A 25,505-nucleotide genomic window follows, 5' to 3' on the forward strand; every position below is an offset into this window, starting at 1 on the left:
GCCTAAATAGCTATTTTCCAGTCAGATATTTCTTTGCCTAATATATAGCTTCTGCTATTCTATATAGTTATATTCCAACAACTATTACCCTAATTCATATTATCATTTAAAAACTACTCATGAATTTAAAAAAATCAATAAGCTATATATGTTTAATCATAGAGGAAATATCTCATGTTCCTGTGTTATGTTAATGTTGTATTAAACAACCATATTACCAATAGTCCTGTATTTCAATTCTAAGTATCTGGGCTCAAGTGGTGAATTTTCAAGATTGATAGCCACTAGGAGACAGTCATGGTAAGCCCCTTAACTCAAAAATGTCCAACAGTTGCTTTCTTTCCCATCCTAATAAAAATTATTCCAATCGTTTTAACAATTATAAAAATAAATTGACTTTATGCTGTGCTTCCTGAAAAACAGCTACATTTCTAGCTTGCCATGAAATTGACCAGCGACTATCTCTGCTGACTTGGACAGTAGGAGAACAAGCAAGTTTCTCAAGAACACTTTCATTTCTGTGTCTTTACCATAAGTAGCATACAACAACGAACATCATACATCCGAGAAGGAAACCAATAGTTCAAAGCGGGTTAAGTAAGAGCCAACATAACTACTACTCCAAAATGAGCAAGTGCCTCAGCAGAAAAAAAAAGCAAAGAGATGCTGTGAAGAAGCTGTTGAAAGGCATTCAATTTGTTCCATTGCCAGTCTCAGAAGGCATAACAGTAATCTTAGGGGAAGGCTCTGAATTTCCATCAAATGTGTGTTTCTGGTCCTGAACTCCCTGGATTTAAAATCAATGTCAAAAGTAATAAATCAACAGAACATCTATTTTTGTGAAGAGAGTTCTGTAAAATCGTATTCAGAAAATATTGAAATAATGCCACATGTATGTATTTGGGCAGTGGTTTGATCTCCAAGCTTGTTTCAATTTAGTTTCTGAACGTTTCGTTACCAGACTAGGTGACATCATTACTCGCCACACACATGAATTTATTGAAGCCTGGTATTCTACCAAAGAAGCAATCTGGATCCAGCATATGAATATGTAAGAAACCAGACTATTCGAACGACCAATCAATAAGAGAACCAATCAGCTGCTAAGAATTTAAATATAGCTCTAAACGAAGAACATTTATAAGCTGAGAATAGGACAAGAAGATCCTGCTGATGATGTTACCTAATTTGGTAACGAAACATTTAGAAACTAAATTGAAACAAGCTTGGAGAGCAAATCACTGCCAAAATCTAAAACCCAGGTATTTTCTATTATTTCAAAGGTAGGAGGAAATCCTTGAAGACTGCCCAAAACCTCATATTTGTACAAGTGCAAATATTAGAGATACATATTTAAAACGTGGGATATTGTATTCAGTAGAAAGCATGTTTTGTTTTGACCATAAATTCTTACAATTATCCAAAGTATTGAAAAGAATCCTTTTGCAGAAGGTTCTCCTTTTTTTAATGAGAAGAAATGTGAAGAAAAAGTTGATGAATGTGAAAGACTATCCCAATAAGTATTATGACCTGTTTTTATAGAAGATCAGTGCGGTTACAACCAATGCAAACAAATCAAACATTGCAAATATTGAAGCATAACAATGCTATCAAAAAATTGAAAATGAATTTCTATTTTGTAGCAAGAATTAGACTTTTCAATCACCTCGTGCTCAGTTTGATCCTTTTCCTGAGGAGCACCTGAGAGGAAAGCAAAAAATAAAGGAAAGGACTATATTTCATACATTTGCTTATTAATGTGTGATAAATAAAGGCAACAGTGAATTAAGTTCCCATGCAAATCATTCAAGTGATTGATGTATTTTTTTTCTATGGTTTCTTGCAAAGCTTTTTTAAAAACATTTTTGGTAACGCCTCAAAATAAAAGAAGCTATTTTTGTGCAGTTTTGCAAATTGGCAAGCACACTGAAACTGCCATCGGTGATTTTCAACACCGGCCTCCTTCTGAATAAACTGCAGCTGCAGAGTATGAGTGTTTACAGAGTCTGCTGAGCATAAAGCTGTAATGAAGGATCAAATGTGGTGATCAGGGTGGAAAGGGTTATGAGAGCTGGCAGATTCCAGAGGACAGCAAAGAGAAACCTACAGAATTAGGATGTTGGATGGCCTTATTAGACCTGTGCAAACAAATTCTTATCTCTGCCAGGTTTTGATTTTCACCCTTACAAAAGGGAGCCCCCTTGTGGAGTACTGTGAAGCCGTTACCATGGCGACTCCACTGTGCTGTACAGTAGAAGCCATTTTAAGGCACAACAGGCTGTATCTTAACAGAACACACACCCCCGAGGGGTGTTAGATGTGTTTTACCCTCACAGTATTTGTTTCCAGAGAGTAAGTCATCTCTGTACCAAGTTTGGTTGAAATTGCTTGAGGTGTTCCAGAGTAATGCTGGAAAAAAAACACACACACACACACACACACACACACACACACACACACACACACACACACGGTTTGCTTTCTGTTATTCGCTAGTCAGCTCCCCAAAGCTTTATCTATAAGGGTCTCTGTTGCAATGACCTAGACAAAAATCATACACATATGAGGATACCAGGAATATAACTGAGTAGTATCAGTTATAGTTTTTTATGTGCTTTGTACCGGATATTTCCTGAATAAGGTTGCAGAGAAAAATATACTGAGTCATTTGCTTTAAGATTTTTATATTTCCTGTTCAGCATCTATGCATATATTGCTGCTACAGCAACACTGAACACTGAAACATATAACCTAAGAATCACTCTAAAAACTATCATTTTAAGATATTCCTACAGAGAAGACACCAAAGGAACACTTGTTTTCTATGGTTGCCTAAGTCCTTCCCAGATTTGACTATATCAGCAAAATTGTGCCCTGATCAAAAACTGATATTGTATCAGGAAAAGAATCTTGCATGACTTTTTTATGAGATGCATGTCAGCTTGAAAAAATAATTATTAAGAAGCTAAGAAAACCAATAATTGGGCAGAAACCATATTTCCCAATAAAAAATGAATAGTAAGAAGACACAATTCAGTTTTACCCAGATGGAAAAACTGACTGCAGGCTAATTGGATGAAACAAGTTCAGGATAGAAGTGTGAATATTATATTAGGCAAACCTTAAATTGAATTGTAGAAATATTGTTCTGCTTATATAGAAATTGTGAATTTATTTGGCTTCCTGCCTAGTTTGGATTAAGCCTACAGAAATTAAAATTCTCCTGGGTATAAATGCTGTTGTTCTTGTGAGAGGTTAGTCAGCAAATTCTTCAAATTTCCATCCCTCAGAACTGAAAGAATAGGAAGAACCAGAAGATAAAGCAGGTGGACGGTATAATTCTAAAACTACATTTACTGTTTTAAGTTTAAAATAGGCATCCAATGAAGACTTTTCAAAACTTATTATATTTTCCACCTTTTTCCTATACTTTTAATTTCTACAGTCTATTGCTGATTGAAAATATCAATTAATATGCTTGGTTAAGATTAATGGCTTCTCTTTGAAGAAAATGATTTTGTAAGAGAATTTCATCTTTGAATTTGCTGCAAGGAAAAAAAGAATAATAAGATATAAGCAATCAGAATAAAGCAAATTTGGTAATCAATTTAGTGTGACATAATAAAATGCCAAAGAATGTATACAGTTTTTAGTTCTAAGGCAACGTATTTTTTGAAAAGAAGAAATGGGGAAATATAAAATTTAGGCTTTATATAAAATAATTTATATATTTGGTATTATGGCAAGCCAATGAAAAGCCATTGCCATTTTTTGCCAATGTATTATTTTAGTAAAACATAAAAATTATGATCGCTTGCAAGTAAAATCAAAATATATTTCCCTTTTACTTTTAAAGAATGTGATTGTGATATACTGTTCTGTTAATTTAAATATCCGTAAAATAATTTTTGATGATATACATTTGTATTGTTTTTCAAACTGAAAAACAGATTGATGTAGGATGCAATGAGATAAACTAGGCCAGGCTCAAGTGGCCTTTAGGCCCCTGGGGGGGTCACACACTCATACAAAGGCCTGGAGCAGCCTACATATAATTTAACTAAAGTAGAGATCCTTTCCCCACAATGCCACATTTTTGGTCTCTAAAGTGTGCCCACAGTGAATAGAACCAAAAACTTGGGTCAATTTAGTGGGGTGAGAAAATGGGATACAATTCATTCTTGAAAGCTTTTACCAAAAAGTTTGGCCATGCTCATTTTCAGATTGCAACTTTTGACTTGGTATACAAAATCTAGGGTGGCTCTCGAAGAAATTCTTTTTATTTTTATACAACTCCCTGTCTCCATCTCTATATCTATCATCTATCTTTCTATCTATCTATCTGTCTATCTATCCATCCATCCATTCATCTCCATCTCTGCCTGCCTGCCTGCCCCTCCCTCCCTCCCTCTATCTCTCTCTCTTCTCTTCTCTCTCATATGCCTCCCACGTCCCTTTATAACCACCTTCTTCCAACAGACTTCAAGTCAGCAAGCGGAAGTTGTGCATGTCTGGCTTAAATCTGAAAATGCAAATGCTAAGCATATGGAAGTGTAATAAAGTTGGCAAAGCTGAATTAAAATTGAAAACAAGAATGTCTCTAAAAATAAATGTTAGCAAACATTTGGTGGAATTTTTAATTTTTTTCCCCCACATTTTTTCCTAGAAAGAGTTCTGGCTTTACACCAGCAGACACAGTGGCTATTATTTTCTGTTCCACACACAAATCTCTAACCTTAGGTATGTATTTATTTTCAACAATTCAGTCTGACTACATTGCTCCTACATGGACTTTGTTATAAAACTGCTTATGTATGCTAATATTATTGACTCAGAAATCTGGTGAGATATAAACCTTTATATAAACATGTAGCATTAATATTGGTATAATTTCTGCAATGTGTAAAAATAGGGTGGGTTCTGGCAGAGACTACGGCCGGTTTTCTCAGGGGCGTACTGCATGCGCGCTGCACACACATGGACAGTACAACTAAAATTGCTCTGCACATACCCAAAAGCAAAAAACATGGCGCCACCAAGAGAACCAGTTCACGGGCGTGGCAGGCCTGGGTTGCTGCCAATTCCAGCAACCCAGGCTGCCAAACTACTACCAGTTTGACCGAATCGGTAGGAACCCACCACTGGTGCAAATGTAGGTTTTCTAAGAGGAAGACAATGTGGTTTTCTCCTTTGGGAGTTTAGTATAGTAATTAGTTTACAGTGCTATTAATCTGTACCTTCTTTGGAAAAAGCTATTTGCTTTTTCCTTGTTTCTCATATTCTTATTCTATGTCTGTAATCCAGTATTGATACAGTTTGATTTGTTTCAAATTATTATTATTTGAGAAATTTCAACACAATTAAATAGCAAAAATAGTATAGCTCAAAACTGTAATGCACAAAGTATTTGCTATATAAAAAAAACATTTGCTGGAATAATGGTTTCATTAAAAACAGGGTATTTATTTTGAGAAATTTCAGAACTGTGCATTCATTCAATTACTAATTAGTATTCTGAGAACATTGATCTTCTAGTCATTCAGAATTCCACTCTTGTACTTATTCTTGTAGATATAAAGTTTAGTTAAAACACAACTGCAATTTTGTAGGAGGGGGCAGTGCTGTATGTTCCATTTAAGTCTTGTAATTTATATTATTAGCAAAGAACAAAATAGAATTCATATATGTTTGTCATATCTATTTGCATGTGGAAACAGCTATGCCATGATATAATTGAATCTATCAGTGTCTGTCTGTCTGTCTATTCTACCTGTATGGTTTTAGGTTCAGCAACAGAATAAGGAGTTGCAATTTATTAGTGATAAGGTTGGCTGGCTTAAGGCATTTTTATTCTTTTTCCTGTTCATAAATTTAATATTTTATTTTTATATAGAAAGGCTAGGAGAAATTCATTAAAATTATGAACGAGTTAAAATAACAAAATCAGCTCCAATACTTGCATATTGGATTTCAATATGAATCTGAAAAAAATTAAGACTAACTATTATGAGTCACTGAGATACTTTAAACTAAATTTGTCTGTAAGTAAAAGAGATACTTTTGATCAGACTTTCCTGCAGGCCATAGTCTTCAAACTTTAGGGTGGATTATGAAAGCATAGGTAAGTTCTTTGCTTTTAAATGTAGATGTCTCTAATGATGGGGTGTATTTCCTAAAATTTCATATCATAATAAAATGCCAGAAAAGTGCTGGGAGAATTGCATATAAGCTACCTTCTTCTCTTTTCCCATAAAATCTGACCCTGAATAAAGCAAAAGATTACCAAGCAAGGAAACCTTTTTTTTTTTTTTTTGGTGGCTGACATTATAATGAAGTTTTTGTGTCAAGCCAAATTTTTCTTGAATAATAGAAGTACATCTGTAATCTGATCGGAAGATTTCATCCCAGTGAAATTAGGATGCTGTCTTTCTTTTATATTGAGATACTCCATTATAATGTACCTAAGCAGGTTTGGGGAGATGCAAGCACGATCCCATTTAATACCTGTATCTGAATATTTAAGGTCCTCTGTGAACTTCAGCGCTTTCTTTTAAGTTCTCTGTGAAGAGGTTTTTATCTGCCTTCAAAACTCTACCATCACTAAGCAAACAAGAGCACTTAGGGGCTTCCTGCCACAAAAGCTCTTTCACTTGGAGTTTAAACTGATTTTTAACATTCTGGCATGTGAAGCCTCCGCAGGGTGCCGTGTTTCAGTTCCCTGGAGATTGTAGCACAGCACCAGCAAAGGAGGAGGAAAAGTGACAGCTTTGAAGCTTTAGAAGTGGTAATAAGAGGAGCAAGAGAAGGCTCTTGTAAGGCAGTTCTCTTTCCCTGTATTAAAACCAATGAATTCCCATATGCAAAATGCTCAAGAGGCCATCTGCCACTTCCTCTGCTTGGATCCATGGAAAAGTTCTTGCTTCATATGGAGACAAACACAGTTCCCTCCCATATGTTGGTGGATTGGGGGTGTGGGAGGCAGTATTTTATTTGTACTTTATAGCTATGTGAGCTCAGGACACAAAGGACTGAATGTGTTAGACTCAAGAACTGTTTCTACCCTTCTCCTTTTTCATGCTTAACCTTTACAGAAGTTCTTACATTGTTCAATCTTCTTCAATTTGCTGCCTGCCATACTGGGGTATAAAGTTTTGGGACTTCAGCTCCCAGAATTTCCAGACAACTATGAAATCGAATTCTGAAAATGTCTGGCGAGTATCAGGTCCACAGGAAACTAGTTGTATTTGATCTATTTATTCCATTTTGATTGATACCATTAACAGAAATAGTCTATGGATTTTTAGGAGGTTGTCTAACTGCTGCCTGTGATATCACTTTTATTTGTTATTTAATTTTATTACATAATTAGAGATATAAGCGCTAATAATGAAGATAAATGTTGTACCACTCCTGAGATTCCCCCATCTTATTTATTCTCATTTTGCTTTGCTTTCCACTTTTTGTAACATACAGTACATGCACCTTACATGCAATACATGAAATACAGGCATTTGATTCATGGCTTTTATTAGTATATTTGCCATTGATTGATTGGTTCTTGATATTAGAACTTCTTCTATTGATTGATTGCAGATGAAGTGACTATTTGACCTTTAATTATAAGCTTGGCTATTGGGAATGACATTGAGCTATGGTTTCACATAATCTGTCTGGAAAGTCCAACATGATGTTATTCCCTAGAGTTAATTCGGAAGAAGAAAGGAGGCCTAGAAGAAGAAGTGCCATAACAATCAGGTCGGCTTTTCTAAAATAATACTGGAGCAATCCTCTCCCTTTGAATGAGTTAGCAACAAGCATTATAGAGGCCATAAATAGTAATAGCATCTGGCAGACTTCGTCTGGGTTGGAAAACTAAATGGAGTTGGGACTGGCTAGTCTTTAAATAGGAGACTGTCAGCTACATTGACAAGTCAAAGCCGCATCCTGGATGAAGGTAATTGGGCTTGTTGCTAAGAATACTATCTGAACATGAAACTATCGAGTCAAGCTCAACTTAAAGGAGGTTTTTAGAACAAATAGTGCCAGCTACAAGTTGTCAATTCACAAAAAATATAGAAAATTCACCAGAAATTAAGGGAGGTTTAGTCCTGTGCTATTTAAAGAGTCTTATTTCCTGTTTGTAAACCTGGATACGTATGATCAGAAAAATATTATTAAATTATCAAAGAATCATATATTTTCAGGAAGGTCAGTTTTAGGCCATTGCTGAACACAGTGACAAAATTTGACCAGGAGAGTTTTCCTTTATCCTCTATCCCCATGTTTCCTTCCTATTTGCTTGGAAACAATGCCAAATCTTCCGACTTATTTTGGGATGAGCCAGGCAGGATCAGCACCTCCAGTGGTTTCCATTTCTCTAGCAAAGACATCAGTACAATTCTCTGGGGTTTTTTTTTTTGCCATTGGATTTCTAAGTATACTCTTTTATTTATTTAACACACATACAGTCTGCTACAGTCTGCCTATCTACAGGGCGGGGCATAACCTTTTCCTAGGGGGTCACAGCAACACTTGTAATAACAACACAAATAATTCATACACCATTCGAAAGCCCATCAAAAACTGAGTTTATTGACACGATTTAATAGTCAGTATGACCACCATTAGCCCTTCGAACAGCATTCAAACGAGGTGGATAAGAACACAACAAATCTTCAAACAGTTCCGTTCGATTTTCCAGATTTTTCAACACAGTTTCCAAATTCATTCTCAAAGTTTCAACCGAATATCGATTTTGACCTTGCTCCTGAATCATCAGAGCTTCCACTTCATCCTTAATCCTTAATTATGGCCCCAATGTTCTCTGCCAGATTGAGATCTGGCGAATTTCCCGGCCAGACGTCATTGCCCCAAAATTCGACATTGTTTTCCTTTAACAATTGCTGAGTCGCATTTGCATTTCCGAATCGAATTTTCCAGCCATTCTTAAAGCAAATTTAACATTTAATAGCTCATTCAATTCAGTTTTCTATGGGCTTTAAAATGAGGTGTCGCGGAAGTTGTAAACTGCTGTCGATCTTGCTGTGACCCCCTAGGAAAAGGTTATGCCCCGCCCTGTACTTAAACTATTGAAATGCATTTTAAGCCTTTTTAAATGCTGATAGTTCTCAATAATCATGGCATCAATTTGGACGATGGAGCAATTTAAAATGTGTGTCATAAATGAACATGTGTCTCCTAGCTTACAATAAGTATCTTCAGTATTTAAATTGTCAGCAAAAACTTTAATAACCTATTGCTTCAATCTCCCAAACATTAATTAAGTAATAATCAGTGATCAGTATTGTGCCCTATGTCCTAATTTAAAAAATAATTTATACACAGTTTTATTCTTCGTGCCATCACTCTGCTAAATACCTAATTCCCAAGATACTGTCTTATGTCTAAGGATATTTACCCATGTAGTATGGCTGTATTATTATGTAATATAATAATATCATCCTTCTGATCTTCTCTACTATCCCCTCTTATTGGTATCATTGTTATGATTATATTACTTTACTGTTTGTGTGTACACTGAGAGATTATGCACCGGAGACAAATTCCTTGTGTGTCCAATCCCATTTGGTCAATAAAGAACTATTCCATTCCATCCCATTCCCATTCCATTCCATTCCATCCTTTTTCTTTTCCTTTCTATCTATTCTGAATATTCCAGCTCTTTAAAAAAAAAAAAAAAAAAAAACTAAGATTGGTACAAAAATATTTTGTCACCTATTTTTTTTTTCAAATTTGAAATTTGTCTCTTTCTCTTCTATGTTGTTCAATAGCTATGCTAACTACATTATGGGATGCAAATTTCTATTACAATCATCCCTTCCTTGCTCTTTCCCTAAAAAGAAGAAAAGCCACAGCTCATTTCAGATATATATTTATATGAAGACTGACCTGAGTGTGTAATCAATTCAAACTATGGCTTTGGACAATATTAATGTCGTAAGTGTAGTAGCAAACTTTTTAAAAAATGGATATTCCTCAGTTGGCTGTAATTATCCAAAATATGACGGTAGAATATTGAGACTCAGTACAATTGGTTGCAGTATTAAAGACTGGTTCATAGTTGCTTTCAGATAACAACTTGTCCCAAGAGAAGTGGTTTTATCTTTAGTTTGAGTGCTTTTTTATCATTTAAAGTTTTTATTTTTTCATTTTCATAACATATAATCACATGTACACTGTTACATATTGTATTATTAAATGTTCACATCAATTCATCTCCCAAAAACAATTATTGGCTCTTCTTCTCTCCATACACCATGTTTGCACCTTATCTATCACTTTCTTCTCCCTCTCCTCCCCCTCCCTACCTCCTTTCTTCCATCTGTCATCCTGGCGCAGTGGTTAAATGCAGCACTGCAGGCTACTTCAGCTGACTGTTATCTGCAGTTCGGCTGTTCAAATCTCACCGGCTCAGGGTTGACTCAGCCTTCCATCCTTCGGAGGTGGGTAAAATAAGAACCCAGATTGTTGTCGGGGGCAATATGCTGATTCTGTAAACCACTTAGAGAGGGCTGAAAGCCCTATGAAGCGGTATATGTCTAACTGCTATTGCTATTGCTATTCTCTACTTCCCCTTCCTCTCGCCTTCTCCTCTCTCCCCTTTCCACTCCTCCTTTTTCTCCTCCTCTTCCCCCCCCCGCCCTCTCTCCTATCCCACTCTTCTTCCCTTACCCCTCTCCTCTGCTTCATACTCTCCATCTCATTTGCTTGGTGTATTTCAGCTTCTGAGTGAGCTCCATTTTATGTTGATGGTATTTATAATTCCTTTTCAATATACATATTTAATTTTAACATATAACTTCCTCCTTTTTTTTAAGAAATAGAACAAAAAAGTATACATATATAGTCATTGTGCCTTTAAGAGTTTGAGTGCTCTTATTGTGCAATAGCAACGATCTACATTCAATTGAACAGACTGAGAAGCAATTTCAGAGTCAAGAAAATCAGTTTCACAGGAGACTGAATATTTATATAAATACAGAGAATGAAATATAAGTTACAATAATAATTTCATCTAAAATATAATATTTCCAAATTAAACCTTTTTATTTTGGCAGGAAAGTGAGTAATGAAGCATTTTCTAGAATTTTCACTTTGTCCTCTACTGTAGCAAATTTTGAATGAATAGTTAGAAAACCTGCCTGCAGTAATACTAAAATGTGCATCAGAAGACAACAATTGCTTACTACGTTGAGCTAAAGTCTCACCCAAGAGATCACATTCACTTGAAGTTTACATTTCTCCATTTCAGTCTGCAAAAAGGGATCGATAAATATCCATTGTCATTTCAGAGTTGCAGCTGTCCAATTATTTATTTTGTAACATGTCTTTCTAAATGTGTACAATTGGATCAGACACTAAAAACCACATTGCAGATTTCCAGTGACAGCAAGTTCATACTTCTTTATAAATATATATCTTTAAAAATCCTATCCCTAGATGTAAAATGATAATGACACAGGAGATCTTTTTGTCTTCCTCCCTGTAGAAAGCAAAGTTGATTTATCATTTTTAAAACGCCTTATATATAATAGTTTGTTGGCAGGTCTCCCATGGAGAAATCCCATTTTATTTGTGATTTGAAATTCTTTTATCTTATGTTTTTGCAGACTATAGTGATCCGTGCACTGCCTTAATATCATTACCCATATTTTTGGGGTGTAAGACGCACTGGAGTATAAGACACACCAAGGTTTTGAAGAGGCAAATTTAAAAAAAAAAAAGTTTTTGCACTCTGCAAACCTCCCCAAAACAGCCCTTTTTCGGGAAAAGGGCCAGGGTTTTTTTGTTTTTTTTTTAAAGGGCATGAATAGCCCTTAGGAGGCTTGTAGAGTGTTTCTGGGGGGAAAGGCAAAAATGAGCACAAAACGGTCCGTTTTTCATTATTTTTTTTTGTCAAAAAAGGGGCATTAGGAAGCTTATAGAGGCTCCTGGAGGCTGTGGGGGTGGGCAAAATTGATCTAAAAACATTTTTTGCTCATATCTGCCCTCCCCAGCCCCCAGGTGCTCTCTGAAAGCCTTCTACAGGCTCTGCATGTCCATTTTGGTGAAGGGGGCAGGGTTTCAGGAGGCAAAAAATGCTGAATTCAATGTATAAGACGCACCCAAATTTTCAGCCTCTCTTTTGAGGGAAAAAGGTGTGTCTTATACTCTGAAAAATACGGTATATCTACTAACTGCCCAGGTAGAATTATGGGGCCACCCCATTTTTGCCTACTTGAAACAAAGACCATCCCATTTTTTTTCAGTGGGCATAACTCAGTGTGGAATTTGAAACAATCTCTTTTTGCTCATTTTGAGCTAAAATCCGTATGTTAATATGCCTCAGGAGATCAACCAGGTAACATTCTGGGTACTTATGGAATGATGAGAAATAGATTTAAAGGGTAGGTAAAAAATACAGATCCATTTATAAAATATTGAAGGAAGCATCAAAGAACCACTTAATCTGTAGCAGCATAGTTTTTAGGGATTTTAAAGCATCTAGAACAGGGATGTCAAACTTATGTTATAATAGCATCATCACGTAATATATTATGAGTTTTTCCCTTCGCTAAACTCTGTGTGGGCATGTCCAGCGTATTTCTGTATGATTCATGTTTTAATTCATTGCTAACGAAATACTACTACATTACAGAGACCTAAGATAAGGCAAATGTCTTTAAATGTTGGTAACAAATGTTTCATAACAAATATTTGGAAAGTTTATTCAGGTTATTTGTTAAACTTCAATCCCATATTATATAAATTTATGTAAAGGAAGCAGAATACTATACACCCAACTCATATTTTACATGATACCTAAAACAACACTTAAATCTACCGGCAGCGCTACTTTTTTACCAATTGGATGTGAATTCTGTGAAACCATGAGCACTGTAAATTACTGACTAAGTGACCAACTGACTTTGTTGTTTGTTTGTTAAACTTCTATGCCACCCATCTCATCAAGACAACTTTAGGTGGTCATGTAAATACCATGTAAAGGAGGGGTGTCAAACTCAAGGCACGGGGGCTGGATTTGGCCCTTGGGGTGCTTAGATCTGGCCCACGGGGCTGCCCTGGAAACAGCGAAGGACTGGCCCATAGTGCCTCTGCCAGCGAAAATGGATATTTTCTCTGCTCTGTTTTCACTGGCAGAGGGTTGCAGGAAGCCATCACAGCTGAAAACAGAGCTCACAAGAGCCACAGGTGGCCCTCCGGAGCTCCATTTTTGCTGGCAGAAGGTTGCAGGAGGCCTTCGCAGCCAAATATGGAGCTTGGGGGCCCGTTTTCACTGGCAAAGTGCTCAGGCCACCACAGGCGTCCCCAACATGACTGACATCAAGCTGGCCATACTCTGGTCACCCCCACCCCTGTCCCCAAGATTAAACATAAGCTTGATATGGCCCTCAATGAAATCAAGTTTGAAACCCCTGATATAAAGCATTAAAACAAGGACCATGCATTTAAAATTCAGTTAAAATTCAATTGACCAATATGGAGAGGAAGGGAGCAAAGTGCCCTTTGAGTCCTTCCATTCTTAAGATAAACAACTTTGGATAATGTGCTTTCTCTTTGTTTTCCCTGAGTTCTCTGACAGACTTGCAGATAAATGGAGATTCAAAGTTATTGTTGCAGAATTTCCCTATAGGCAAGAGACATAGGCCTCCACACAGAAATTCTGAAAATAAGCCCTTCAGTACTGTTTTTTTTTAGAGAGCATGCTTCATCTACTATTAGTTATAAAGCAAAAGAGAAAAACAGATTTCTTTCTGTCTCTTGTTTCAAGATTTATTGTCCGTGAGACTGAATCATCTCCTTCCCTCAGAAAGATTTTTCTGAAAGAAATAGCTTTGAATCCCAGATTAACAGCTTTGCCTTCATAATATCTTCACCCTGTGGCCTTTCCCAGAATTATGTATAATATAGAAATGTGCATTTCTATATACTTTCCCTCTTTTTAATGTCTACAATATTTATGTCATTATCACTACATACGTTGTATTGGTGGCTGGTGTCAGCAGGGAAAAATATAATATGAAGGCACAAGATGTGGAATGAATTTCACCATAAAGAAAGTGAATGTTGCTGATGTTTCCAGAAGATGCTTCTTGTTTTCCCTGTTTCCCTTATTATTTACCATGCACATGTGTTTCATTTCATTGTAAGGTAAATCTTTTGCTTTTATGACAAACGTTACTGTTTAACTTATATTGCTTTCATAACGAAAGGAAAGCATTCAAACAAAAATTGTTTGCATGTGTTCATCTGTAGTCTGACCTAAACAAGCTTAGCTGCCCTAGATTTCTCATAAATGCTTATTCCAACCTAGCATTGTTTATACTGAATTGATGAATGGGTTACCTTACATGTATCATCCATCATGTGGCTTCAGGCTAATTTCATGCAGCCCTCAACATAATATCGACATTCCCCCTCCTCCGTCCCAAAAATACAGGATACTAGTGAGAGACTTCTAATATCCTCTGCCTTCAGCGCATTTCTGCTACCTGGAGGGGAGAACAAGTGACTGTCAGAGACAAAAATCAAGGACACTTAATGTGACCGAGCCTGCTTCAGCTGAGCCCACTATGCCGACTGCCAGCTACGCCTGAGGAAATGCATTTCTCTCTAGGCAGAAATGCTGGTCATCTTTGCTTTAAGGCTACTATCAAATGACAAATACTCTTTCAGGTCATCTGTTAATAGGGTTTGAGACACTCTCATAAATGTTCTACTACAGACTAGTATAATGGAAAGAAACTTTTGGAACTATTTTATGTTTCTTCTTAAGATACCCAAACTAAAAGTGAGATTATTCTGATTATTTACAAATGCAGTCATTTTCAACTCCCACACAGGTTCAGCACCTCCAGATATTCTTTGATGCCTATTCGTCATTACTTTGACTCAAATGTTTGCAGCACATACGTATTTTACTGGAAACTGTTTCAATACAGATGGTAGCACCTGTAACATGCTTAATTTGTAACATAGAAAAGGCCCTATAATTCTTTTATCTGCAATTCATACCCAATCAATATAGCAGCAACAAAAGGATTCACTCTATACCAGTGATGGCGAACCTTTTTGGCACCAAGGACCCAAACCAGAAGGTGTGTGCATGTATGGGTGCCGGAGCATTGGAAACCCAAAGATCAGCTGGCCAGTACGCACACAGGTTTTCGGTTTTCCAGCATGTGCATGCGCGCTGGCCAGCTAGTCTTCGCACGTGCCTGAAGTGCTGGAAATCCAAAGACCAACTGGCTGGCGCACACATGCCTGTTTTCATGTGGTTTTTCTGGGCCACTTTCAGGCTGGTTTTAGGCTGGTTTGGGGGCTGTTTTCTGGTGCTCCAGCATCTTCAAAGACCAGCCAGAAACCAGAACACCAGCTGTTGACGGCACAAGTACCCAAGAGAGGGCTCTGTGTGCCACTTCTGGCACACATGCCATAGGTTCGCCATCACGGCTCTAGTAGATGTACTACTATGACAATTACTTCAATGGCAAATAAGCCAATTAATTCTTTTCAGAGATGCTCTAAAAAAAAAGCAAATGAGTAAATGCCACTGACTCTCGTAGTCCTTTCATTGCTTATGCTTCCAGGTCTTTGGAGCCTCTAATAATGTCCAAAATAAAAATATCTATTTCAGGAAAGTGCTCTATCTCATAAAAAATAGTGCAAGTTTTTTTTAACCAAATGGTAAAATAATAGGCAGACATTTCTGTTTCCTTTCCTTTTTCTAAATATTTATTTTGTTTCACCGTACCAGTGCTACCTATCCAGAAACACAAGGAAGTACTGTATCCCTGCATGATGTAGAATGACACAACTGATCAAGGCACTGCATATTTTTTGTCTTTTAAATTAGGAATTTGGTTCTCTGCATTGGATGCTAATGCAGCATATTGTAGTTCCACATTCAGAAACTATCAGAGTAAGATGAAGTGATCACCAAATGGCTCCTTTTTGCTTGTCCTTTGTTGTGTATAGAGATGGGTTGAATAGGCAACCCAGAGCCTACTAGCAAATTTAGGCCTATATTTGCATTTGCAGCTGAAATCTCACCCTCTACCCAGAGATCACACTTCTGAAATTCAGCTGCAAAATGCTGGTTTTTGGCATCAATTCTTTTTGTTTGTTGGTTTGTGCATCTGACAAAATAAGAACTGAAACAAATGTGTTAAGCCTCTGCTAGGCTTAATGTGTGTATAGCATTAACACTTCCATACCCTGTGCAGTTTTTGATGCTTTTACACACACACACACACACACACACACACACACACACACTAGATAACTGCTTTAAACCATTGAAAATTTTGTGCACCATAAAACAGTGCAGTTGCAAGTTTTTAGTACTTATTGCCTGACAGTAATATCAAACTGAGAAGTCAAATCAAATTAGACTGTGTTTTAACTTTTCCTTTGACAGATGTCTTCAGCAGTGTATTCTTCATTACAGTCATATATAAAATAGACACCTTTCATCACTACAAGCTTAGGTTAAGGCCCGTTTATATGGCCCAAGGAATTTTGTTTTGTGAAAAGAATATGTAAAAGGAGTTCTTTAGTGGGGTTGTCTTTTTTTTATGTTTACGAGATAACCCTTTTTATGGGAAAAGTTCATTTTCTTTGGGGGTTATTTTACCATAGAAGCTTTTTGTCTTTTGTTAAATATCCCAGTCTGGTGCCATAATACCAAGGATCCTTAGCCAGACTGCTAATGGACATGATGGAGTCAACATAGTTGTCATTTTGGAAAGATTACCCCAGTGCATCCATGTTACAAGTAGCTATTTCCTCTAAAGCAGGGGTGTCAAACTCAAAGGCCAGGGATCAGATCTGGCCCATGAGGTACTTAAATCTGGCCCACAGGACCACCCTGGAAACAGTGAAGGACTGACCTATGGTGCCTCTGCCGGCAAAAACAGCTCAGGAGGGCCGCATGCATGCACTCCATTTTCCCTGGAAGAGGGTTGCAGGGGGCCGTTGCAGCCAAAAACGGAGCTCAGGAGACCATTTTCTCTGGCAGAGCACTCGGGCCTCCACAGGTGCCCCCAACATGATGTCAATCTGGCCACGTCCACCCCAACATCGCCCACTCCAGCCCACTGAGGTCAAACACAAACCTGATGCGGCCCTCAATGAAATCGAGTTTGAGATCCCTGCTCTAAAGCATTGCCTAGAGTCTTTTAGTAAAATATATACTCTACATGGGGCTGCCCCTGAAAAGTGTTCGGAGACTACAATTAGTCCAGAATGCAGCCGCGCAAGCGACACACTACACCTATCCTCCGCGAGCTGCACTGACTTCCTATTGGTCTCCGAGCACGATTCAAGGTGCTGGTTATTACCTTTAAAGCCCTACATGGCCTAGGACCCGGATATCTACGAGACCGTCTTCTGCCGCACACCTCCCTAAGACCGATAAGATCGCATAGGATGGGCCTTCTCCAGGTGCCATCAGCTGGACAATGCCAGCTGGCGACGCCTCGGAGTAGGGCCTTCTCTGTTGCCGCTCCGGCCCTATGAAATCGGCTACCCCCAGAGATCCGGACCCTACCCACTCTCATGGACTTCCGAAAAGCTATTAAAACCTGGCTATTCCAGCAGGCCTGGGGCTGTTGACCTCTTGATTGAGGTCCAGCCCCGCTTAAACTGGGTGCATGTTGTGTCTCTTTTAATCTGCTGTGTTATTTGTTTTATTTGTTTTTAATTTTTTTCTTAATTTTTATTTCTGTAAGCCACCCGGAGTCCTCCGGGATTGGGCGGCCTATAAATTTAGTAAACAGTAAACAGTACTGTAAATAAATGAAGGTGATTTGGAGTGCAATTGAGTAGTAAAAGGATGAATTGCTTTGATGTGACTACTGAAGAAATAGAACTCCAACTACTAGAATAGGCCAAATAACAATTTCATTTTGCACAATGAATTTCCTGTATTTCAGTTTCTACTCTGAAGAAATTATAGAAATCAAGGTACATAAAATAAAAATGTCAAAATAGAGAGTGGATGTAGGGAAGTGAGAATGTAAACGTTGGTTCTTCGTGTGTTATCTTTGTTGTCATAGGTCTGGGATAAAATAAATCCTTGGATCCTTGTTGCTCTTACGTGGATTTCCTGCTTGGGAGATGACAGTTGAAAGCTCTACGTTGCAATGTCAAAATCTGTTGAGTAATTTTAGACAAATGTGTCATGTGTAAGATGGAAATAGGATGTGCTGTACATTAGGATTTCCCAAGTGATTGGATCAGGTAGTAATGTGCTGAGATGATGCTCTTTATCTATCCTTGGTTATACTTGTACACAGTGGGGGCAATTTTTTTTGTATAAATTACATTAGTCAGAAAGAAAACCATTTAGGGATGTGCTTCCTTACGTCTCTCAAACAATGCATGGTATTAAAGAGGCATTTTTATTAATGATTTATAAACATTCTTCAGCATGTCAGTTTTAAAATTCCTGTAACATTGTAAATGCATGTAGAGTGCCATAAAGTCAAATGCTATCTCCTGAAGCCTGCTTGGATCCTGTCAGCAATGGTGACACAGACGCAGCACCTGAGGCATTAACGCTGATTTGTTCATTTCTGTAGCTTCAAGGAAAGCAAGATGGAATTTGCCCATTTGTTTTTACAATTATAGCTTTAAAATGGTGTGAAGTTCAGCATGCTATTTTCACGGAGGATAGCGATTGCAAAAGAAACAGTTGTGAAAAAAACAAGAAAACAGATGGCTGTATGTGAAAGTATGTGGGGTATCAGCATACGACACATACTGTATACTTACTAATTTTCTACTGGGTTGAACTGAAGTCATGTGTGCTCTAAAAAAGAACATCTTTTTGTGCCAAAGGGTGCAGTCTTTTTCAGTCATTTCTTTTTTGTAGATTTCTTAATAGTTTCATTTAGTTATATTTTTTAGAGTAGGCCATAACTAGCACTAGGCAAAGACTTTCCACTCTTGTGCAAAGAGGTTAAAGTAATAGAGGACTTTTTTGCTTTTTATTTTGTAAAAGGTTTTGTGGTTGTCTTTAAAACGCTTGTATTGCTCTGAGCTGAATTTGTGCGTATGTCAGTTTTACAGCTGCAAAAAATGATACTAAATATAAGAAAATTGAAACCCGCAGCCCCAAGTTCTATAAATTTACATGAAAATGTATCCTGACATTAAACATCAATAGGACACAAGAACATGGATGGTAAAGTGCAAGAAACCAATCCAACAAAAACCATAGATTTTTACTGTTTTAAATACTCCCTAAACCAGAAGTATCAAACTCACGGCCCATGGGCCGGATCCACCCTCAAAGTGCTTAGATCTGGCCCCCATGGGGCTGCCCTGGAAACAGTGAAATATGCACACGGCCCTCCCGAGCTTCCTTTTAACTGGCAGAGGGTTGCTGGCAGAGCGCTCAGGCCACCACAAGCGCCAACACAAGTGACATTGTGCTGGCCACGCCCACCCTATCCCCTTAAGATCAAACACAATCCTGATGCGCCCCTCTGCATTTAACAAAAAACACCTGCATGATGCACCCAAATGCCTAACAAATCTATAAAGATCTACAAAGTACAATAATTGCATTGATATTTGCAACTTAAAATATTACTAGGGTCTGAAGTAATTTGGTAGCAGCATTTAGAGTACAGTCCACAGTAGTAATTCAGCCTGGGAGGATCAAGCCCAGAATGGCTTGGATTGGGGTGGGTCCTTGTCTAACAATTCATGGAATTTGGCAATAGGGAATGCCAAGATTGCTGTCACCGAGCTTTATGTGCTATATGACCAATTTGCTTAGTGGCAGAAATTCCAGTCCTAGTTGTGGAACATGCAAAACATCTCACCTTATGTTTAGCTAAGCCATTTAAACCAAATAAAATATCATAAGGCTATTTAAACCAAATAAATTGCATTGACAGAGCTCAACAGGAAAACTGTTGATCCATCACCCTTGTCACCACCCATCATCCCACTTTATTGTACCACTAGGTGATAACCTGGTGTTGCACAAGTATTTATTTATTTATTTATTTATTTGTCCGGACCAAATGTAATTTCTAATGTTGGATTTTTCCCCTTACCAGAGGGAACCCCCTTGTGGAGTACTGTGAAGCCGTTGCCATGGCAAATCCATTATGCTGTACAGTAGAAGCCATTTTATGGCAGTACAGTAGAAGCCATTGAAAGGCACAACAGGCTGCATCTTAACAGAACACACACTTCGAGGGGTGTTAGGGGTGTCTTACCCCCACAATATTTTTCTCCAGAGAGAAAAAGTCATCTGTGTACCGTTTGCTTGAAATTGCTCAAGGTGCTCCAGAGTTACGGCAATACAGTAGAAATCACTGAAAGGTACAACATGCTGCATCTTAACAAACCTTGGGGGGCGTTAGGGGTGTCTTACCCCCACAGTATTACTTTCCAGAGAGTTAAGTCATCTGTGTACCAAGTTTGGTTGTTATTGCTTTAGGCATTCCAGAGTTATGATGGATGGATGGATGGATGGATGGATGGATGGATGATAGATAGATAGATAGATAGATAGATAGATAGATTAGATAGATAGATAGATAGATAGATAGATAGATAGATAGATAGATAGATGATAGAGTTTTGTGTATAAAGAAATGAAGGGAAACTAGTATAGATCTATTTCAAGCTATTTAGCTCATCAGCTATTTATTCATCAGCTAGCGATACCCTTGTTGGGATTCGAACTTGGACTGCTTACATATTAGACAGTTGTATTAACCTCTAAGCTACAAGTTCTCCCTTTATTTGCTGAGCCAGAGGAGAGATTAAATGCTTTTTTTCTTCTGTCAGAGCACCTGGTCTACCCAAATATGGAAGGGCACATATTGCTTCCCTTTCTATACTATAGTCTCCTTTCATTTCTTCATCAGCAAAAATGTAACTCAAAATAGTTTGTCGTGAAAGCGACTGCCTGGAAGCCTTCTGCAATAGGGATGAAAGGCGAAAGGGAAGCAGTATGATCCCTCCCACCTTTGGATAGACCAGGTGCTCTGACAGAAGAAAAGCACGCACTCATGCACGCACGCACACACACACACACACACAAAATAATATAATATAATAAAAAATTATATATAAGAAGATAGTTATAGTATTTGAAGATGTTTAATTTCCCTAAATGGGAATTATTTCTTGTGACATATGACTTCTGTTTTTTAAAATATCACTTTTTCATATTTTCTCACATACTTATAGAATGTTTCTAAGTTCTATGTTCTCTCAGTCGTAGAGTATCAAAGCACTACAAGAAGGCTACTTAGAGATAAGCTATTTCTAGACGGGTCTTTACTGCTAGCAGGGTAATGAAAGCCTGTCAAAGTAATTTTCCTGTTCAATCAATGCCAGGCATAATTGGGGGGATTCTGAGCCTGTTTCTGCCCCCATCCCATACCTCTGAGCTGAGCTTTTGCAACAGTCCTGTTTTTACCTTTGCTTTCCCATAATACAGAGTGACTCTGGATAGTTTATACCTAGCGTTAAAAGCATCAGATTAAAAGCAATTAACAGAGTTGGAAGGTCTTCTAGTCCATCCCATTGCTCAATCAGGAAACCCGACACCACTTCAGACAAAAGGTTGTCCAACCTCTTCTCAAAAGCCTCCAGTGTTGGAATCCCCACAACGGTGCCGCAGTGGTTAGAGTGCAGTACTGCAAGCTACTTCTGCTGAGTGCCGGCTGCCTGCAATGTGGCAGTTCAAATCTCACCAGGTTGACTCAACCTTCCATCCTTCCGAGGTGGGTAAAATGAGGACCCAAAATGTTGGGGGCAATATGCTGACTCTGTAAACCACTTAGAGCTGTAAAAGCACTGTAAAGCGGTATATAAGTCTAAGTGTTATTGCTATTCTGGAGGCAAGTCGTTCCACTGATTAATTGTTCTAGCTATCAGGACATTTCTCCTTAGTTTTAGGTTGGTTCTCTCTTGGATGAGTTCCCATCCATTACTCCTTGTCCTGCCCTTCAGGTTCTTTGAAGAATAGGTTGATCTCCTCTTCTTTGTGGTGGTCTCTTAGATATTGGAACATTGCTATCATGTCACCCCTAATCCTTCTTTTCCCTAGACCCAATTCTTGCAACTGTTCTTCATATGTTTTAATCTCTAGTCCCCAATCATCTTTGTAGCTCTTCTCTGCACTCTTTCTAGAGTGCAGAATTAAAAGCAGACAAGACCAGAAGAATGCATGGCAGACACACTGGAAAAGAAAACTCAAATATATTCCCACCAAAATCTATTGTATGATCATTATATAATATGTTATATTAATGTGTGGTAATAATGTACTGTGACTATATTATACATTGTTATATTTAATTATATGTTGCATTATAATTCAACGATCTTTTAATTTATTGCTTTATTTTTGTACCTTTTTATTATAAATGGGTTTTCCTGCAATTTTTAGCTCAGAAAAATCATCAAAGGATTCTTAATTTTAGTTATATTTCTGCCCACAGGTATACCAATGCTGAAGATAGTATTTGAAGGCTACAAGCATCTGTCCTTAATTTCAGTCCCATTACTTATATATCACCCCGCCCAGATCCTCCTTGGCAGCATTTTGGTACCAACAATAAAATCTTGGATGATTTCTAGACAAAAGGTAAGAAATCATGACCCCATGAAGTTCACTATTTGGAATAAAGAAGAGAAACAATTATTGAAAAGTATGATTTACCATTACATTGTTAATGCTGGAATAAAATGTCCCTAAACAAGCAGTCTTAATGCTGTGAAATAAATCTGAAACAGAACAAAGATTGGAACACATTTGATGGTACTTCTAAGCAATGTGTTGGATGGTGCAAATGTTGAGAATAGACTGTTGTTTTGTAGCTGAAGGAAGATTTAAAATATTTCCATCTTTGCTAAATAGTACAGAAACGGGTATTAAGAAATGGAATGAGATCACCAGGAGGCTGGGGGCAAACAGCAGTAATTAAAACATCCAATAAATCAGAAGAGACACTTTAGATTCTGTATAGTTGTAGAGATGATCAATAGAACTCTTCTAAACTATATTTACAGTAGGATATTCTAGATTGCTCTGAGAAAATACTAGACTAGCCAGAAAGAAAAAACAAACGTGCTAAACATAGATGCACATTAGGACATATTGAAAAAGTAGGTAAATAAAGAAGGATTCAAAATATATTTATCAATTTAGCTTTATTTTTATGTACTTATTTTATATATAGTATTGTGTGTGTGTGTGTGTTTGAGAGGTGGGGTCTTTTCCCTTGTTTCTCTGCATAATTTACAGTAACCACTATTATAGTTGGATGAGTTTGGGTTAAGATTGCATACAGATTTCTTTAAAAAAAAATAGTTACAGTTGATTTTGATGTGTATAAAAATGGTTTCCTGCTTTTCAAATAAATATAGCATCATGTTTTGGTGCTTATTTCCTTCATTTCATTTTGGTATTTCGCTAAAGCAGAAAGCTATATTCTCTTTCAATGAAATCCTAAATAAGGCCAAATTTAATTGTTTGAAAGAATTTAACTGTTTGAAGCTTTACCAACAAGCTTGAAAAATGGTACCATGGGATGTGCTATGTATGAAAACAAAGATCTTGCTTTCTCAATATGTTATGAAATTTTTAAACTTTTACTTCCATGATCGAATACACAATCTTGCAATCATACAGTATTGGGGGGGGGAGGAATCATACTTTCTGTAGGGTCAGAATCCCTACAAATCCTTTGTGCTTTAATATCTTGTTTTCTTCCGGAGAGACCAAATATTTTTTTCCTTTAAAAAGTTCCTATAAAAATAGGACCTCACTCTAAGTAAATGTTACCAGCTCTCATTATTTAAATTATGCTAGATGACTTATTTCATTTGTTATTTGTGCAAATGCCTAAAATGGTAATATATTTTGCCAGGGAGGGCAGAAACACAAAATAATGTCACAATAGGGAAAAAAAGTGTTAAGCCAAGTTGTGATACTATGAAGTTATGATGTGACATTTGTAACAAAACTACAAGTTTTGATTGCTAGTAATCTGAGAGATACATAAATTTGTTCTTGACATTATTTCAGTAAAAGAAGAGGAAACTACTAATACTACAAGGAATTAATTTTGTAACTTGCGGCTAGAACCTTGCATCTCCTGTCACTGCTAGTGCCCGGGGAATATTCCAACAGTTAATAGCCATTATTTTAAAGATATGTTCTATTGTTGTTTAATTGTGATTTTAAGAAGGCAATAAATTGACCTTTGGTTTGATGTTTTTCAGGCAATGAAATTAACAAGGCAGCCCAAAGTACCAGTGAAAGTATAATGGAACAGCCCTCGTGAATGTATATATGTCCTATTTTGTACATACACAGAGACAATGCAAAAGATGATCCTATATGAATGTTGCCTCAGCACTTACTTTATTTTTATACCTACAAATATATTTAAAATACCTACTGAAGTGCCTTAAAATACTTTTGACAAAAGCATTGATTCCAAAATCAGATGACTGGTTATTATAAGAGGTTGCACTCAGAATTTCCATTCATTCACTTTTATTTCTCTTCCTGAGCAAATCATCCTAGCAGTGAAACTTCAAAGCTTTCATGATCACATCTTAGTCTCAATCCACCAAATGGTTCCTCTTCTGTAAGCTTTATTGCAGTGAATGAAGACCAAACTGGACCTCTCAGTTGTCCTAATTATTTGTGAACTTTGTATATGTTTTCCTGGGCACTGTTTTCTTCTAGTTCCTTGAAGATGATTTCTGAAGATTTAAGTGAGAAAAAAAACTTGATTTTTGGTGATTCTGTCACGTCCTTATTTTGACATGCCTTTTTTCTTCCAAATTTGTGTATATTCAGCAAGGGGCCAGCCATTGGAGAGAAACTGAGAAGCATAAACTTTGCATTTGTTGAGACCATTTTCTCCACCTTCCTTCAAAGTAAATGGCTTCTCAGGATAATTCAGATTCATTTTTATGGTGCTGTGGCATTTATATCTTAAATGAACTGTGAACTTCTTCAAAGGCAAGGCCATAAGGAAACACCAGTGATTTACAAGCACTGCTGGATGAGTGTTTTTATTATCATTGCTATAGTTTACTAAAGCCGATTATCTTTTTCCCTTGTGCAGGACATCCCACCCAATAGTGGCAGAAAAATACTAATATTGCAGCGGTCACTTTATTGCCACTTACAAGCTTTTCAGTGCTATATTGTTCGATATCCCATGAGCAGCATACAAAAACTAATGAGGTTGGAAGACTGCCCCCTCAAGCTAGTGTATATATATATATATATATATATATATACACACACATACATACATACATACATACATACACACACATATACATATACATATACATATACATATACATATACATATACATATACATATACATATACATATACATATATATTCCATAGAAATTTAAGCAGCATTGGAATGAATATATATCTAGTTAACCTGACAATCAGAGTTTAAAGGTGATTT

The 25,505-nt window shown here is 37.2% G+C and overlaps 1 protein-coding gene across 1 annotated transcript in view; it reads left to right on the plus strand.

Annotated features, from left to right (window-relative positions):
- SLC10A7 (solute carrier family 10 member 7) overlaps positions 1-25,291 on the plus strand; it is a 153,586-nt gene extending 128,295 nt beyond the window's left edge. Inside the window, exons 10-12 of the mRNA XM_014059348.2 lie at positions 4,667-4,740; positions 22,500-22,645; positions 24,286-25,291. Coding sequence (XP_013914823.1) covers positions 4,667-4,740; positions 22,500-22,645; positions 24,286-24,330 — 265 coding nt within the window. The 3' untranslated portion in view covers positions 24,331-25,291. The remainder of the gene's footprint in view (positions 1-4,666; positions 4,741-22,499; positions 22,646-24,285) is intronic.
- Positions 25,292-25,505: the final 214 nt, after the last annotated feature.

Source organism: Thamnophis sirtalis, unplaced genomic scaffold (genome assembly GCF_051295495.1).
Source record: "Thamnophis sirtalis isolate CommonGarterSnake01/CBP01778 unplaced genomic scaffold, rThaSir2_p1.2 scaffold_10, whole genome shotgun sequence".
In the NCBI taxonomy this organism is placed as follows: domain Eukaryota; kingdom Metazoa; phylum Chordata; class Lepidosauria; order Squamata; family Natricidae; genus Thamnophis; species Thamnophis sirtalis.